The 16,792-nt window shown below is 41.6% G+C and overlaps 1 protein-coding gene across 1 annotated transcript in view; it reads left to right on the top strand.

The window, feature by feature from the left end:
• Positions 1 to 16,792, top strand: part of LOC106497456 (VPS10 domain-containing receptor SorCS1) — a 309,481-nt gene that overhangs the window by 279,768 nt on the left and 12,921 nt on the right. Inside the window, exons 20-23 of the mRNA XM_067299556.1 lie at positions 3,970 to 4,103; positions 6,191 to 6,314; positions 7,268 to 7,380; positions 10,520 to 10,651. Coding sequence (XP_067155657.1) covers positions 3,970 to 4,103; positions 6,191 to 6,314; positions 7,268 to 7,380; positions 10,520 to 10,651 — 503 coding nt within the window. The remainder of the gene's footprint in view (positions 1 to 3,969; positions 4,104 to 6,190; positions 6,315 to 7,267; positions 7,381 to 10,519; positions 10,652 to 16,792) is intronic.

The raw sequence follows: 16,792 nt of genomic DNA, 5'->3' as shown, positions 1-16,792 counted from the left end.
GAAAGCAGCTGCCTCTTCAGTGGGAGAGAGCAGCTCTTTAATGGTGCACAGTCATACCAACAGATGAGAGCAGTGGGAGGTGTAGTTGTGAGAGATTGGGGGTTTATGAGGGAGTACAAAGGGAGCCAGAGCAAATATCTCCCTGAACTCCTCCCTTCAAAAAGACCATCGGTTCATGATCATAGTGGACCATTTATGATTCCCTAATCTGATAGATACCGGTCTGTGGCAAAGTTTTATGCCATATAATCCTTCAGCAGCACCACAGATTTGAAAACTGCATAATTATACCTTGCAAAAATAGCATTACTCATAAATTAGCTTACTGGGAAGCTTGGGTTTTTGATTTTGGGGCTTAGCTCGTATCATTTCTGCATTGGGGCATTGGTGAGTGAAGGTAAGTTCTCAGCCTTTAGAAAGATACTGATTTTTTTTCTTTACTTGTTTAACTATGATCCTATATGTGTGCTGTGCAGAGTAGAGAAAGGGACCTCTGCTCAGGAGTTGATGTTTATACACCTTTACACAATCTTTTCAGCAACTGAGCAAGCACAGATTTGGCTCAGTGGAAAAGGCCCATGCTTGGAGTAGCAAAATGTTCTGTGATCAAATTCTGGTTTGTCTTCCTGGGTGTGCTTGGCTAAGTAGTGGGGGAGCAGTTGTGGGCCCCGAATGCAGAAATCCCCCCGTCTCTGCTGCTGGTTATGAAAGTCAGCGGAACAGGAGCCGTGGGTCATTTTTTTTCGCTCTTTGTAAAGGTCACTGGAAACAAATGGAGAAGTGCTTTGGCGGTTTATATTTAACAGGAGGGTCTGACAGCCTCGTGCGAGCAAGGTCTGTAATTGCTCTCTGTTTGACAAGAGATGATTCCATGGGGACCATTGCACACGCTCAGCCTATCTGCAATGTAATGAGACCATGTGAGGCAGTAACTGCTTTCTCACACAACCCCAAAATGGAAGGAGAAGGCAGGTGTCCGACCTTCATCCTCACAGATAGTGTCTTATAGCTGATCCAATCCATCTTCTGCAGCTGTTGCAGGATTAAAAAGCCTCTTTGATTGTTTTAGTAGTACAAGAAAGAAACAATACTCAGATGTGTTCATGTGACTTAGGAAGCTGATGAAATACATACTTCTGTGCTATGTATAGATAAAGCCAGCATGGGACTTAAATACCGAGATGACTGCAGCCAGGTCTAGCATGTCCATGCCTGACCCCCAGAGAGCCCACATCTCTGAGGGATGCATCTAAGCATTCTCTAAACGAGGAGAATTAGGAACCTCAGAATGGGTTGCGCAGTGAGCATGGTGCTGTTCAGACTGGCAATAGATTTGCTGAGGACAGAGATGTACAGTAAATCCAGTCCCTCTCCAGAGCCTAAAGCCCAGATCCACAAAAGCTTGTAAATCCTACTTAAATGCTTACACTCACTCTCAGGTAAGTTAGAGGCCTGCTTCAGGTGTCTGTGAATCTGGCGACTGGGAAGTTTTGTAAAAATATGTGTCTTTGCAATAGAAACACACGCAGTGTTGTTAGGATACTCAGAAAAGTCATGTACAGCCTGAGTGCTCAGGGAGTTTTTGAACTTGCTGGGTCACCCCTTGTTACAGACTTGATATGTGTGTGCTGCATAACCAGGTTGGTCCTTCCAACATCCTCCCCTTAACTATGGTCAAAGGTCTCACTGAGGGTGAAATTGCAGGCACTGAAGCCACGTGCTTGTGGTCTCAAAGGCCAGAGTAATGTCTCCACCTGGCACCTTCCTCATCCTGCAGTAGTTGCTGGGCCAGTGCACAAAAGTAGCACATTTGCTGCAGTTATCGCCTGCAAAGAAGTCCCCAGATCCAGAAATGCAAGTTGTTTTGAGGCAGGAGGATTTGGGGGTGCATGGACAGAAAATTATATACAAACTGCTTCTCCAGCCAACAAGCTGTCTCTGAACTGTCCCAACAGGCTGAAAAGTTTCCTAGCAAAGTTATTCATGCATTTGTCTGAATGCATTAAAATAACATCACCTGCCCAAGTGAACCTTTTGAGAAGCTTTTCCTTTACTGTTCTCAGGGACCTATACACCGTTTTTCCTGAGGCAGACGAAGGACTGTAGTCACAGTGGCTTAGAGGCCCCACACAAAGCTCAGAAACGGAAATTGTCTCCAAACTTAATTGGGAGAAAGCAGACTTCTGTAATACTAAGGGCCTATCCAGAGTGAGCTATCCCCATCTGCTGGCCAGAAAATAGTTCAGCATTTCAGCCGCTTGGACCCATCAGCTATTTGCACAGAAATATTAAGTCAGAATTGGCCCACTTGAGCCATTCTTTCTTGTTCTTTCCTCGCAACTGTAGGATGGAGGTTTGCGGAGGTGCTGGGTGTTCTGTGCAGTGCAGGGTCACTTGAGATGCATTCAGAGGAGCTGTGCACAATTATGCTGGAGAACAAGGTATTCAACTTTACACAGGCACCATTGTCACTGCTGTCACCCCATCAGGTGTTTGGAAATTTGTTTGTTTTATAATCTATGCTGACCCTGGGCATTTGGCAAACATTCCAGAGGATACCAGATTTACAGAATATTTAGCCTGGGAAGCTGCTGTTTTTCAGTTCTCAGGGTCTTGCTGAGAGAAGACACAGCTGGGTCACAGAATTGTGTCTGTGCAGGAGAATCCTGTTAAAATCCTAAGGGTGAAATTCTGTAGTGCTTGAGTGGCAATAATCTAGCAGCACTGGTTTCTCGTAGATTTGCAAGTAGTGTTAATTTCTGATCATCAAAGGTAAAACGAGCCCAGTTTGGTCTGTAGCAGGCTTTGGTTAGTCTGATCATAGATGACTCTTAATTGGGCTGTGTCAAGCTAAGCAGTGGCTGTTTCTGCACCCTGGAGAAAGCTGCATTTCAGTAATGAGTTGGGAACATTGGTCCTTGCATTGCGTATACAGTCTCATTTGGGAGAATTTTTCCACACATCCCTCTCTACCTGTGTGTGCTGTATAGGGTGCTTGGCCCAAAATGTCTGGTGTTCCTTGGGTTAAAGATCAAGGTCTAAGTGGTGACATATATATGGGATATTTCATGAAAAATCCTCTCCTGAAATACAAAGGGTCCTCTAGCAGTGTATCTCAATTCCATATGGACAATGAAATCAGTCCTCCTGGGCTGTAGTCTCCACTTCTTATCACTGGGGAGCCTGCAGATGTAGGATGTGGCCTTAATTTGTTTTAGAAACCCATGTCCCTGGATCACCTGGGGATTCTTTCTTTCTCTGTCACTCTCAGGACAGTTGTTTTGTTCTCTAAGTGAACAGTCAGAACATATTTTAAAAAATAATCTATAGGACAAGATGTAACAACAAAGGACCATATGTCTCCAGAAGATGTGAAATGTGTAACCCTGGGCATAATGTCACTTGTCGAATGAATTATGTTTTGTTTATGCTAAAGAAATAAAAGAGTATATAGAGGAAAAGGAGGGAGTATAAGGTAACATTAAAATGAAGGCAAACAGTAAATAGCTGCCTTGAGACAGAATTTCAGCTGGTATAAATAGATAGAGCATTGCTGAAGTTTACCAAACCGTAGCAATCGGTGGATGAATGAATCCTCTGTATCTGAAATGTGCTATGTCCATTGAAGCTGTTTGTCCTGCACGGTCTGATGTCCTCCCAAGGAAGCCTGTACTCATGTAATTTGCCTCTGCCCCTGTAAGTTGTGTATGATGTCCCTGAGTATGTGACATTCCTGCAGTAAAGAGGTTGAGTTTTTCAGCTCAGCACAGGGGTGGCTCCTTTTTTTAGAGGACAGATCAGTTTCTCTCCCTACAAATGGCACATAGCCAGAACATTAACTGCCATGTCCCCTAGTGATTTGGAGGATACCCCTTCCCAAAACCAATGGATCTCCTATCAAGCCTCCCTCTCCCCCAGGTTGATATTTCAGAGGGAGGGAGAACTCACCTGCTGTTTCTGTCTCTGCAGGCCCCTTGGAACATGTTCACTTATCTCTCCCGTTTGTCACCACGAAGAACAAAGAGGTCAATGCCACGGCAGTACTGTGGCCAAGCCAAGTTGGGACACTTACTTATGTCTGGTGGTTTGGGAACAACACAGAGGTTTGTATTCCCTATGGACCAAGATCAGAATAATCCTGGAGGAATTCTGTGACTGAGAAGGGAGGAAGAGAGGGTCTGGGAATACTTTTAAACAGTAAAAATAATTGTAAGCCAGAGGGAGAGACTGATTCTCTGTTCTTCAATGTACCAACACTGAAATTTAGGAGTTGCCTGACTCAGTAGACCCTGTGGCCCCCTGGTCTGCTATGCTCTCTCTGAGAACAGCCAAAGCTCAGGCTCTCATAGACAGATAGAAGAACTGAGCTGTTAGTGGAAGGGAAACAATTTGTTCCCATACACTAGTTGTTTGCAAACCAGCTGCTTTGTGATCGTTGCTGTGACTTAGCCATAGGATATATTGGCATTCATGCAAATTGGCAGTACCTTTCTCCCTGTAGTTACATCCGAGGTGGGTGTAGAGAACCAAAATCTCAAAGAGTTTCTAGGGTGGGTTTCCTACCCCCCTTCTTCAACAAAAAGAATAGCTTATTTTTCTTTTTTTAGGAAACTAACCTTCCAAACTTAAGTTGTTTTTATGTCTGGAACTGACTTTGCATAGCCCTAGGATTTAAGGCTCATTCCTCTGGTGACTGACAAGAAACTACCAGCAGTTTTGTGCCTCCCCATAAATACGCTAAGCCCAGTGCAGAGCCCCCACACTCTGCTAAACTATGTATGCATGAGGACCTTATTGTCACATGCTACAGGGTGTAAAATGATCCCCAGTACACCTCCCAGGACTTTGCTTAGCTGTGAAAACAACATACACCACATCTGGCTACCTCTTTGCTCGCAGAGTGTTGGTAAATCTGCACGGCCATTATGCAACTGCTATTTTATGTGTCTTTATGGCTGAAGTACCCAGAGACCCTAATTAGTCTCTCAGGGGAGATTCTCATGGATTTTGTAGAGCCAAAAGGGATCTTCAGCGACACATGGTTATCTTCTGTATACCGCAGTTCAGAGGCTTTCATCAGTACTTTCTGCTTTGTTTAGCTCTTTGTAATTGAGACAGAACCTGACCTTTTTTTTGTTTTGTTTTACATTAATAATTTCCCTCAGATGATGGAGAATTCACTGCTTCTCTTTCTTACCCTCTCCCCCGACTATTTCCCCACAGCTAATTATCCTGAGCATTAAACACGTGCACTGTTTGTAGTCTGAATTTATCTAGCTTCAATTTCAAGCTGTTGGATCTTGTTACGCCTTCGTGTGTAGATTAAAGAACTCTCTGTAGTATCAGAAATCATCTCCCCCTAGAGGTACTTACAGGCTGTGATTGTCACCTTTTAACCTTCCCTCTGATCTGCTAAGCTCATAAGTGATCAGAGTTGGTCTAACTCTGTTCTCATTGAAGTGGGAGTTTTACTACAGGCTACAATGGGAACAGAGTTCGGCTTAATACTGGGTGCTTTGAAGATCTCACCCAGAGTTCATTAATAAGGGAAAATAGAGGTTAAGGCAGAGACTGCTGAAAGAGGGTACAGCTTACTGATAAACTGTTTTCACAGCGAAGCGAGCTGAGGGGACCTGTGTCCTCTCTAAGCACCATCACTCTCCAAAAATAACTTCTCCACATCTAAGGATTGCATATAAGAGCAACTGAGGAATCTTGATTTGGTTCCTGGTTCTATCACAGCTTCCTTGTGTGACCTTAAACAGGTCACTTACAGCTAGATCTAGCAAAGAAGCGTGCCACCAGAGCAGTGAGTCTTGTAGGCTCTCCTGTTAGGATCTGTGCCTCTCTGGGGCAAGACACTGTTAGGTGGGATCCAGAATAGTCAGCATGCTAAGCGGGGAAGCCTCCTGGATATAGTTACTAGAAAATGCTAGGATCTTAAAACTTTGCCCCTTTGGAAATTGTAGGTATCCTACTTTGAGTTCCAGGAGGACATCTCCACCTGGATCCCTGGGCCCTCTCCAGAAAATTGACTTCCGTGTCAAAGGACCCCTTCTCATTAAATGTCTAAGTTTTAAAGCTGGAGCTGACCCCAGAACCTCCCAAATAGTCTGAAGAGCCAAACTCATACTTGCTTTTCCTTTCCAGCCAAATTAACTTCAATTCTCCTTTTCTCACGTATTTGCAGCCACTGATCACATTGGAGGGCAGCATCACATTCACATTCTCTGTGGAAGGGATGAATACCATCACCGTTCAGGTCTCAGCAGGAAACACCATTCTGCAGGATACAAAGACTATTGCTGTGTATGGTGAGCCCTTCCCCCTTTATTTCACGTAGGATTCTTCATAGTCAACAGCTAGAGAGCCAGGATACCTGATGGTAATGTGAGGTCTTTATTCCAGGGTGCTTTGAGTTTGGTTCCAGTGGTATCAGTTTGGCATAACATCACTGAAAGCAACTGACTGACATTAGTCTGGACCAAGAGCTGCCTGGATGATCTCAGAATCTTGACCTCCTTCCCAGAGCCCTCCTACATCTGGCCTATCGTTATATCGTGACATCCAGCATGGTTGTCAAAATGTTATGTCATTTTGCTAGCTTGTTTACCCCCTCTTGGCCAGTAGAGGCCTCTTAACTCATGCAAAAGCTGCTTGTCTTGAAAGCAGTGCTGTGTGCTGTGGTCCTGTACAGAAATCTGTACTGGTTCAATATTATACTCAGGCCTTGGAAACAGGGCAAACTAATGCGCAGGTATAGTCTAAGAACCACTGGGAATCCCAGTTTTAGCAGTTTATAATAAGCATGTGGTCATCAGCTATACGGGTATCTCTGTCTCTGCTAATGGCAACAGAAATCAAGAAATACATTTTCCAAGGATAGTTCTCTCATTCTTTATTCAAGTCCCCTTCCTTTGAGCTGAGATTTCATGTGTCTGGGGCACATCCATGAGAGGACAAGCACAGCCTTCTTCACAGGGCTTGCCTGCTTTCAGAAGTCAAGATTAGGGTAACAATTGCATTCCCAACACAACTCCATTTCCAGTGCTTTTCATCCATTAAAGTAAAGATCACTCTTCTCTGTTCTGTGACACTCTAGCAGTGAATCTCACAGACAGTCTGTGCATCACCTGCAGATTGATAAAGAAAAGCAGAACATGAATTGCAGCAGGTTTCACTACTCCATGGGGACATCACAATTTGTTTGACAATGAGGCATTTCACAGTCTTTATTCATCTCACCATCATGTCATTGTATCTGCAGAGCAATTTCAGTCCCTCCGGTTATCATTCTCTCCAAACCTGGATGACTACAATCCGGATATTCCAGAGTGGAGAAGGGACATCAATAGAGTAGTCAAGAGAGCTCTGGTGGAGGTAAGCAATGTGCATAATCTGCATTACTGTGGTTCTAATTTCTACTTTACACTTACTTTAGGACTGAATCAATTTTCTCTTGAGGTGTCTTTCCATCTTCACTAACTGTAAAAGGAACCTGGGCAAATGTTTGAGGCCAGATGCCTACATTTTAGACAGGTGAAATTATCCCATCTTATGACAGCCTGATGCTCAGAGTCAACCTTCAGTTTGTATTTTTAATAACAATGGATTATATGGAATGTTTCTGAGAAAAGGGTATATAGTGAACAAACAACTTACATCTGCCTATAGATGTTCAAATGTCTTTACTGCTGCATAGCAGTTCTTACTTCTTTTACTGCTATTCTTATACAGCAGTGGAAAGTAAGGCTATTTTAATGGAATAACAAATATGCTGTAAGAGCCTTAAGAGACCAAAATGAAGACAATTTTCACTACAGAGAAGAGCACCGCAGTAAATGCTTTATAGCTTGAGGGTCATGAGTCAGGACTGGATGACATTTTGCCCATCAACAATATGAAGAAGCTCTGAAGTTCCTTCCCTAACGGTGGAACAGCATGACATAAAAATATTGTTATGTACCTACAGGTTTTGGTTTCAAACTGAGAGGCTGAGAAAAGGTAGAAGAGATGGCTGTGGTTTCTCAGCTCAGCAGAAAAAATAATGGCAGGAAATGTTTGATATGGATTTGTGGGTACATGATTAGTGCACACGGCCTTTCCAGTCTTTTTGCACAGATGATGCCACAAATGAACATATAACCTTGCTAATAACATCCACAAACTTTGTGTTCTTCTAAAATTTGAGGAGGAGGACAGGACAGAAAACCTGTCTGGGTTGTTTCTGAATTTTTTTCTTCAAATTCCTCAAAAGACAGGAGATGGAAAGAAGAAAAAAAAAGGAACATTTTTCTGGAGCTTGTTCTGTAATCTTTTGACTTGTTTATGTCCGAATCAAGTATTCAAGGATCCATTTATCTTCAAGATGAATTTTCAGAATATAAACAACTCAATAAAACAAAATCAAGCCATGAAATAAGGATTATAAAACCACAATACCAAGGCCACATTCCAAAGCAGAGTAGTGAAACTAGGTTTTTGTTATTTGAGTTGAGTAAAAAAAAAAAAAGAAAAAGATATTTTTAAAAGCTAATTACCCCTCTTTATATAGCTAAATGATTCACCTTAAACAAGCCTTTGTGAGAAGTTCCTATAAAAACTAAAGAGAAAACCAATATATTTCTACAGCAATTAAATACACCATATAAAAATAAGTTGAATAACTAAATAATTCAATAGGAAATTATAGCTGTGCTATAGAATTTTTATGAACTTTTATTAAAGGATTACGTTCTTATTACAGAGTTCCATAGACTAGGATAAAAATTCTGCATAAGGAATTATAGTTCTCTACTAAAATCTGATCTTCTCTATAAGTAGGGATAATTTCAGATTATCACAAAATAGAATATTTTGTATTACGATCATAATCATTTCCTCACGTCATTGATTTTTTGAGTCCTTTCTCCCACTTCTGATGAAGAAGACAAGAATGAACCAAGCAGATTAGCCAAAAAACTTCCAGATAAAAATGTCATTCCCTGCCTCAGAAAATGAAGACTTTCTATTATGTGGTAATTCTGTGTCTTTTTCTTGACTTCTTAGACCAAACAGTCATACAGAAATAATGCCAGCCCTGGCTTCATACAATACACAGAAAGACTATGAGACCTTTATATTGTTATAATTCTTTTCTAAATCCCTACTTAAAAACAACAACAACAAAACCTTATGTTTTTCCTGGGCATGCGGTGGAGGGGAAGGGTTTCATTTTCATTGCTCCACATGGTGTTGCCTTGTCTGGCCTCTTGTCAAGAAGCACCTGCTGGCAGCAGGGACAGGTGAGAGGGCCACAGAATTAGCTCAAGTAATGGAGATTTTTAATCAGGGTTTCACTGCCTCCCTGACCTTAGTCTGCTGTTTTCTCCAATGAGCAGCTGTTTCAAGTCTTGGCTCCTGACCTAGGAGGGAGAAAAAAATCAGGAGTCTTAAGTCTGATTAGTGTCTGAGAGGATTTTGAGCTACATTATATAGCCAAATCTCTGGGCTGCATGCAGCTGCTGTGGTCTGCTGCTATAGCTAGGGGCTTCCCCCCCCCCCCCCCCCAAGATGACCTACTAAAATCAGCATTTGGAAATTTAAAATTTAGATCAAAAACTTGAAATTAAAATGCATGTGCTACATTACTTTACAACACAAAGAGGCAGTGGAAGAAGATTTGGCAAACTGTGTTTCTCTTTCTTTTGGCCCACAAAAGTTCTCGAAGGCCAAGCCAGCTTCTTTTCTGGACAAGAAGTCCACAATGTAATCGTCTAATGTCATTGCAGCAGCAGCTAAAGCCCATGAACAGAGATGACCCTGAAAGTGATGCTGGTGGATCTTTTTTTTTTCTGAATCTTGACTAATATTGTGTTTAAGAGAGGTTCAGATCCAAACTGGTTGTTGATTTTCAACCAAAATGACAAAAAATAAAAACTTGAAGATTGGTAACAGTTTGAAGCCACCTGAAGAAAAAAAACATCCCTCATTAACTTATGGAAGTGACCCAGGATGTGAACTATAAGAATTTGTTTGACTTTTGGGATTCTAATTCATTTTCTTTCTCCCTGAGTCCTTCTCCATAAGGCTTTTAAGCTCTGTTTTGGCTAATCGCAACTCTGGAGCGCAATTTAGCCCACATACCTTGTCCTTTAACATGCTGTTTCTTACCATTGACTAAACAACCTCAGGGACTAACTTAGAATAGACAGATAACTTTTACATAGCTAAATTTAGATAAAACAAATCCTGCATTATATGGCTCTTATTTAGGAGCGCCTTTTAGCATGTCTTTTAGCATGTTACCGCTGTTGCCTTAGGACCCTTCATATTTTACTGGAGAACATGGTAATGTAGCTTAAACTAGGAAATCATTAATCTCTGACTTTTTATCTGTGCTGGATTTTGACAAGACTCTCCTTGTAGTACAAGCTACCCTACTTAGTTTGTAAAAGTACTGTGATGCCTTAGCAAAGAAGTTGTCAGCATTCAGTGCCATCCCCACTATTTATGTGTCTATTAATTGTCTGTGTATCAGGCAACAGGTGTTTCAAGCAAGCATATTCTGGTTGCACTGCTCCCTGGTTTGCCCACATCTGCTGAGCTCTTCATTTTGCCTTATCAAGATGCCACGGGAGAAAATAAAAGAACAGCAGAAGACCTAGAGCAGGTACTGTGTCCATTTCTTGTAGAAATATATATTTATGTATCTGTGTACGTATATGCGTTTTCCAAGACAGGTTAAAACTAATAATTATGGTACAAATGCCTCTGGTTCAGTGTGATTGAAATAATGACTGCGGTACGTGCTACATCTTTTTTGTTTTTTTCCAATACTGGAAACAGGATTTGGAGCTGTAGTTAGGAGTGGAGACCCCCATTTGGAATCCCTCAGTATTGCTAAATTGGCATAAATTTCTATGATTTTATGTCCTCTTCCTTAGAAGTTCTGTTCTACTTCATGGAAGTAGCAAGACAGCAGGAGGGATTTAGGGGATGATTCCTGCCAACATGTACTGGAGTAGCCTCATAAGGTGCCAAGTCTGAAAAAGCACTGGAGGACAGAGCTGGGGGGTAGACCAGAACTCCACTGACTTTAAGGCAATAGTTAGATTATCTTGCCTGCCCTCTTCGTAATGCTGGCTGTGGAGTTCAGCTGCCCTGGTGAGGCTGAAGCAAGTTATGGCAAAGGGGAGGATTATATCTCCCTGAAGACTGAAAGGGTCCTGCCTGCAAGGTGGGCCTATCGTGGTTATGATTAGATGTTAAAACACTGTGCTGGGAAAAAATCCTGATTTAGCTCTCAGTTCGTTACCCTAGATTCCAGGGGCAAAGATTATTAGCTCTGATGGGAGTATTGCTGTATCTCTGCCTCTCCATACAGTGCCTCCATACAGTGGCCCAAGCAGAGGTACCCTGTGTGGGTATGACCTATGTGAGCATGGAGTTGAAGGTGTCAGCAGTTCACAAATCTCAGCCTCAGTGTTTTGTCCAAATCCTCAGCATTACTGGATGTCTGCTACTCCACTGGACGACAGAAGGGATTTAGCCTCCGTCTTTGGATTTGCCCCTTAAGTTATGGATGATTAGAGCCTTCCCATCAGTAAATGTATCAACATTATTTTCCCATTCCTTGTATGCTTATTTTTTAATATCCTTTTCCTCAGCTTGACCTGTAATTGGCTGTTGCAATTGCATCTTGCAGTGGTCTAAAGCCTTGTTAACAAACTCAGCGATGGGCCTCAAACCACTAGGTCACCCATATATTTGTGCTTTCCCTTGCTCAGCATCCTCAGTCATCATCCTTTCTTCACAAATGACTTGTCTCTGCAATTTTCCTCCACCTATATAATAAACAAAAATGATGGAAATTTACTGCTCTGCAAAACCTTTCCTCCCCTTTCTCCTTCTTCCTCCTCCTCCTTTTCTCCATCACAAATTGGCAAGGAAGGCAGTCCATAAACTATCAAACTTACAGCTGACCCTGCTCCCCTCTAGCACTCAGCTGCTTGTTGTATTCTGCCAATTGCTCCCTCTTTATTTGCCCCTCTCTTTCTTCCCCTATAAAAATGGAGTCTCTGTGGCAGTGAAGAAAGCAAGGCCTGACAGCACTCTCAAGGCCCTTTTTATGGACAAGAAGAAATGTCATTTTCAGAGGGACTCCAGCATCTTCCCTGGCATCCTGCAGGGTCCACACCGTAATCTTTGAAGAGAGAAAAATTATTTGCCATTTGCAGCCAGCTGTTTCTTATGGAGAAGGATCTTCCCTGCTCCCATCAGGATGATCAGAATGTTTTTCTTATTAGTCTGTGGGCACCACATTCCTCTTCCTAGTTATTCCAGTAGAAAATGGCATTGTTTTCAGTGGAAACTGCCTAAGGCCCCAAAATGTGTTTCTGCCCTCAGCTCTGAAGCATATTCTGATACTGTTTCTGTTTTGTCATCTATTTGGGCTGTAATCCTTCACTATCCCTTTCCCAAAGTGTTCCAGAGCCCATTCAACAGCTTCTCCCTCTGCCTAAAGTCACTGTGATGAGTCCTGGGAGCAGATGCGTTTGCTGATGATAGCTTAAATAGCTTCTTAGGTACTTTCCGTATAGCGTTCTCTTCTAGTAGGAGCACAAATCTTTTGCTTTGTTTGTGAGCAAGCAACAAGCTATTCAAAAGCATGTGTGTGAGTTGGTGTGTTTGCAGGTGCGCGCCCAAAGGAGTGATAGTTCTGTATGAGTTCTCTAATTGGGATGGGGAACGTGGAATTATACAGGAGCAAAATGAAAGCGCAAACACTGCAAAGGAACAGGATTTCTCAAGGAAGTACTTGAACTGTACAGCTTCATTTTTCCATGGTATCATATCACACATGGAAGCTGCCCTCAAAACCTAAAGCTTGTGGTGAACCTGTCCAGAGACACTGTGACAAACAGTTTCTGCCCTGGAAAACTTGTAGTTGGAATAGTTCATATGGAGAGGAGTTAGAAAGATTAATGTTCTTAATCTGCAGAAGACCCTCTTTCAGGACCTGGGGGATGAAAAATCTAACTCATTCTCAAAATCAAAGCTTGGCCAAACCAAATGAAACAGCACAGAATGACACCAGACTTGCATGCTGCAGGCCTCAATTTACCAGGAGAATGAAGTGTGCTGTAGCCCTCTCCTTCTGCTCTCCTTTTATTAGAGCCTCCAAATGTCATTATGTATACTTACAGTTTTATGACATAGATTTGGTGATACAGCCCTGCAACCACCGTATTGACGTGCCAGGTGCCAGAACAGAGGTGAGGGACACTCTGGGGGGGTTGAAAGGGAGAAGCCAAGTAAATCGTGTGGGTAGTAAAATGATTATGGACTCTTGTTAACTAGCACAGGCAAAGCTGAGGGAGGCTGATGGAGTGGGAGGAAAGGAAAACTGATAGAAGCAGTAGCAGAAGATGTGCTTCAAACTGCATCTCCCCATATGAAACCCCTGAAGTTTCTGCAGGCCATGTCTATCACAGAGCATCTTGTGGGGGTTTTGGCGACTTGTTTAGCCCTGCCATCTTTCATCCCTGAGCTAGATTCGTTATTTTGACATGAGTAACAGTGAAGAAATTGTGTTTCATGGACTTCGGCATTTACTGGTAATCTGGATACATATCTAATGACCATGGGGTGCTTGCTTTGGTGTTCTTTCCCCCAAAGGCAGATTAAGCTCATCTCTTTGTATCTGGTAAATACTGACTTGTCTGTCTAAGCATACCTTTGGAGGTCTCTCTAGCTAGTTCCTCTGTGGTCTTTAGGTATGTAATTCCCATTGACTTAAGAGGGAGCTAGACGTCCACCATCCGTGGAGAATCTGGGTCTTAGTTCCTCATTTGTCAAAGATTGTAATACTGCCCTGTGTCACTGGTGCTTTATGAGTCTAAACACAGTAAGTCATTCTTCGGATACAGTAATAGTGGGGGCATGGAAGTATGTAAGTTGTCCTGTGGACTGCATTAAACTTGACAAATATGTTTTTCCACGCACCTTTGTGTTAGGACAGTGCATTTGTGTCTCATGCTCTTGTTGAGAGTGTGCGGTCAGATGGTACGTGTCACTTTCTCCTTGAGCTGCTGTACTACTCTCATTCAAGTGCCCCAAATTATTTTTTTTGTGTGCATACAGTACCAATAGTTGTCATCTCTGTTTGCAGATTGCACTTACAAATGTGAACTCTGCATTCCTGATACTTCCCTTGGGAGGTGAATGTCCTTTTAAATCAGTCTAATTGCTCTTGACAACTACTGAAAAAAAAATGGTATTATGAGGCTGGGGACTTTTTCAATGTGCAGCATGGTATAATTCTATCTAGTACATAAACAGCACTTTTGAGGACTTTAGGTTACTTTGTCCAGTCTACTTTCTGTAGTCAATGCAAGCTTATTATTCACAGCTTCATAAAAATGAAAAGGCCTTTTTGTCTTGCAGAATCCCAAAATATTTTGCATATGCAAAAAATCTTTTATTCATGACCAGAATGTGGCAACTTTGTTTTGTTTTGGTTTGGTTTTTTTGTCACTTGGTTCCACTGCTTCATTTCACAGCAGCTTAGGACAGACTACCAACCTGCTTAAAATGTAGAAATAATTGGCAGTTGTAAAATGCTGCTGCTTGATTTACATGTTGTCACTGCACCATCACTGAAATAGCCCCAATCTTGCAAAAACAGCCTCCCAAAATTGCCACTGGCCACTTGGGATGGCATGCTGTTGTTACACCATCCTTATGGAGAGGCTTGATGGATGTGATGGTTATAGAATTCCGATCTGCCAGCTTCAAAATCACTGAAATTTTTCTTTTCAGTGAAAGGCAAACCTCTAATTAGTGGCATTTCAAGTAATTTTTGAGTAATTTTTAGCACTAATCCAATTCATTCTGAATGCACAGTGGAAAGCTGTTCTAGTTCACATTCAGCAGAGGGCAGTGAAACAAACACACAGATACAATCACTCAGTTCTTTTCAGTGTGTGAAGGAGGATCCTGAAGGGTTATCTTTTTATTTATGAGTTTCACAAATTTGCATCTCTCCACATTGTTTGCTACGGGATGGATTTTTTTTTTGGTCAAACATATGTTAAGTCAAGTGAGATGTAAGCAGAAGATATAGGATGACTCTAAAAAGATGTTTTCATATCAAGTAAAAGTTTCAGTGTTTTCATGTGTCTCTCTCAAGTTCTCCACTGGCATTCTTTTATCTGGCCTATTCAAAGTAACTGTGTAAAAGAAGAATGCAGGAAAGCTGCAATAGCAAATAGCTAATTATATTTGAGGCCATTAATCTTTTCCTTTGAAAGAATTATCGGCAATGTAGCAAGCACGATGGAGTCCTTGGCAAATGGCAACACCAATTGGTTCGTAGCCAACTGTGATCAACATGTTGTAGCTGTGGCCAGTACCTGCATCTGGCCAAAGAGATGGGAAATAACATGGATGACAATGTAAAATGGTCAGTGATGAACTAGGGAGATGAAATACCTCTGGCCAGTTTAGCACTGTGGAGGCAGGCATTCAGGAATCTAGTTCAGCCCATCCTGTGTATATGTCTTAGGCTTCTTTCCTTAATGCAGATCTAGTTTTATTTGCATTTTCTATCATTATTTACATCTGTTTCTCACCTCCCCTCTTAAGTTATAGTGTTTTTAGCACATTTACTTTCTTTTGTCTTTTTTCCTCTGATGTATTTCAGATATGCCCATCACCAAAATATTTAGCAACAAGAGCATGCTTTCTCCCAGATATCTCTGGATATCTGTGGCAGCTTGAATTTAAGTAGCATCTTTCATTAAAGAATCTCAAGAAATTCCTGATGGACCCTATAAGTCAGTAGAGGGTGATAATGCTCTTTTCAATGCTAAGTCAAGTGAGGTTTAGAGGCCTCATGTGAAGTAACCAAGGTTATGTAGAGCAAGTGGCACAGTTTAAAGTAATCCGCAGTTGCCCCAACTCCTGATTCACTTTTGCAATACTGGTTCAAGTTGCTTCCTACCAATCAATGTGCATAATTCTTTCCTTAGTTGTTTATTGATTTACCCAATGAGTTGAATAGAAGTATAGCACTCATTAGTTGAGATCCCTACACAGTATCTATAAAATGATCTAGATTCTTAGCTAGTACATGCAGGCGTAGTAGAATCACATTCAATTAGTCTAAACCAATTTACACCAGAGGTTTCAAAATTCAATAAAGGTATGGGAAAATGCCCTTCTGGGTGATAATTCTGTTTCTTAGTGCACAAGGTTCTTTCACGGTCTTAATTCTGACAAAATGCTAAGAGAAGCCAAATTAATTTTTGTTTTGTTCTGGTTTTAAATTGGAATCTTTTCTTCCCCCCTCACAAATTGTCTGTTATTATTATTCATTATGTGTCCTTTGATGAAAAAATGATACATGAAGAATGGTTTCTATTACTGAATTATTTTTTCACATCATGCTTAATTCTGCAAATGAAGCAGATAAAGTCAATGAGGCTCAGTTAAGGACCAAAACTAATTCTGAAAGCTAATTATTTTCAGAGGGGAGACTCTTCAAGACTATAAATTAGGAGGCTGCTATTCTAAGAAGTTTCATCTTCAGTTTAGTTAGTTGCATCTCTAAGAGTGTGAGATGAACATGGACACTTCTGAGGCCTACCTGTTCCCCAGCTGAAGGTCCAGCTGTTCAATTAGTGTTATGCAGATATTTATGAAATAGGCAAAAGTACTTTGATGTTTCCTCCTCTGCTTTTTAGAAAAAAATGCATCCATGGTACCATTTTGAGTACAGGCAGAAAGGAAGGCACACAACTCAGATTTT

Source organism: Apteryx mantelli, chromosome 7 (assembly GCF_036417845.1).
Source record: "Apteryx mantelli isolate bAptMan1 chromosome 7, bAptMan1.hap1, whole genome shotgun sequence".
NCBI lineage: Eukaryota > Metazoa > Chordata > Aves > Apterygiformes > Apterygidae > Apteryx > Apteryx mantelli.
This window is presented reverse-complemented; position numbering and strand designations above follow the sequence as displayed.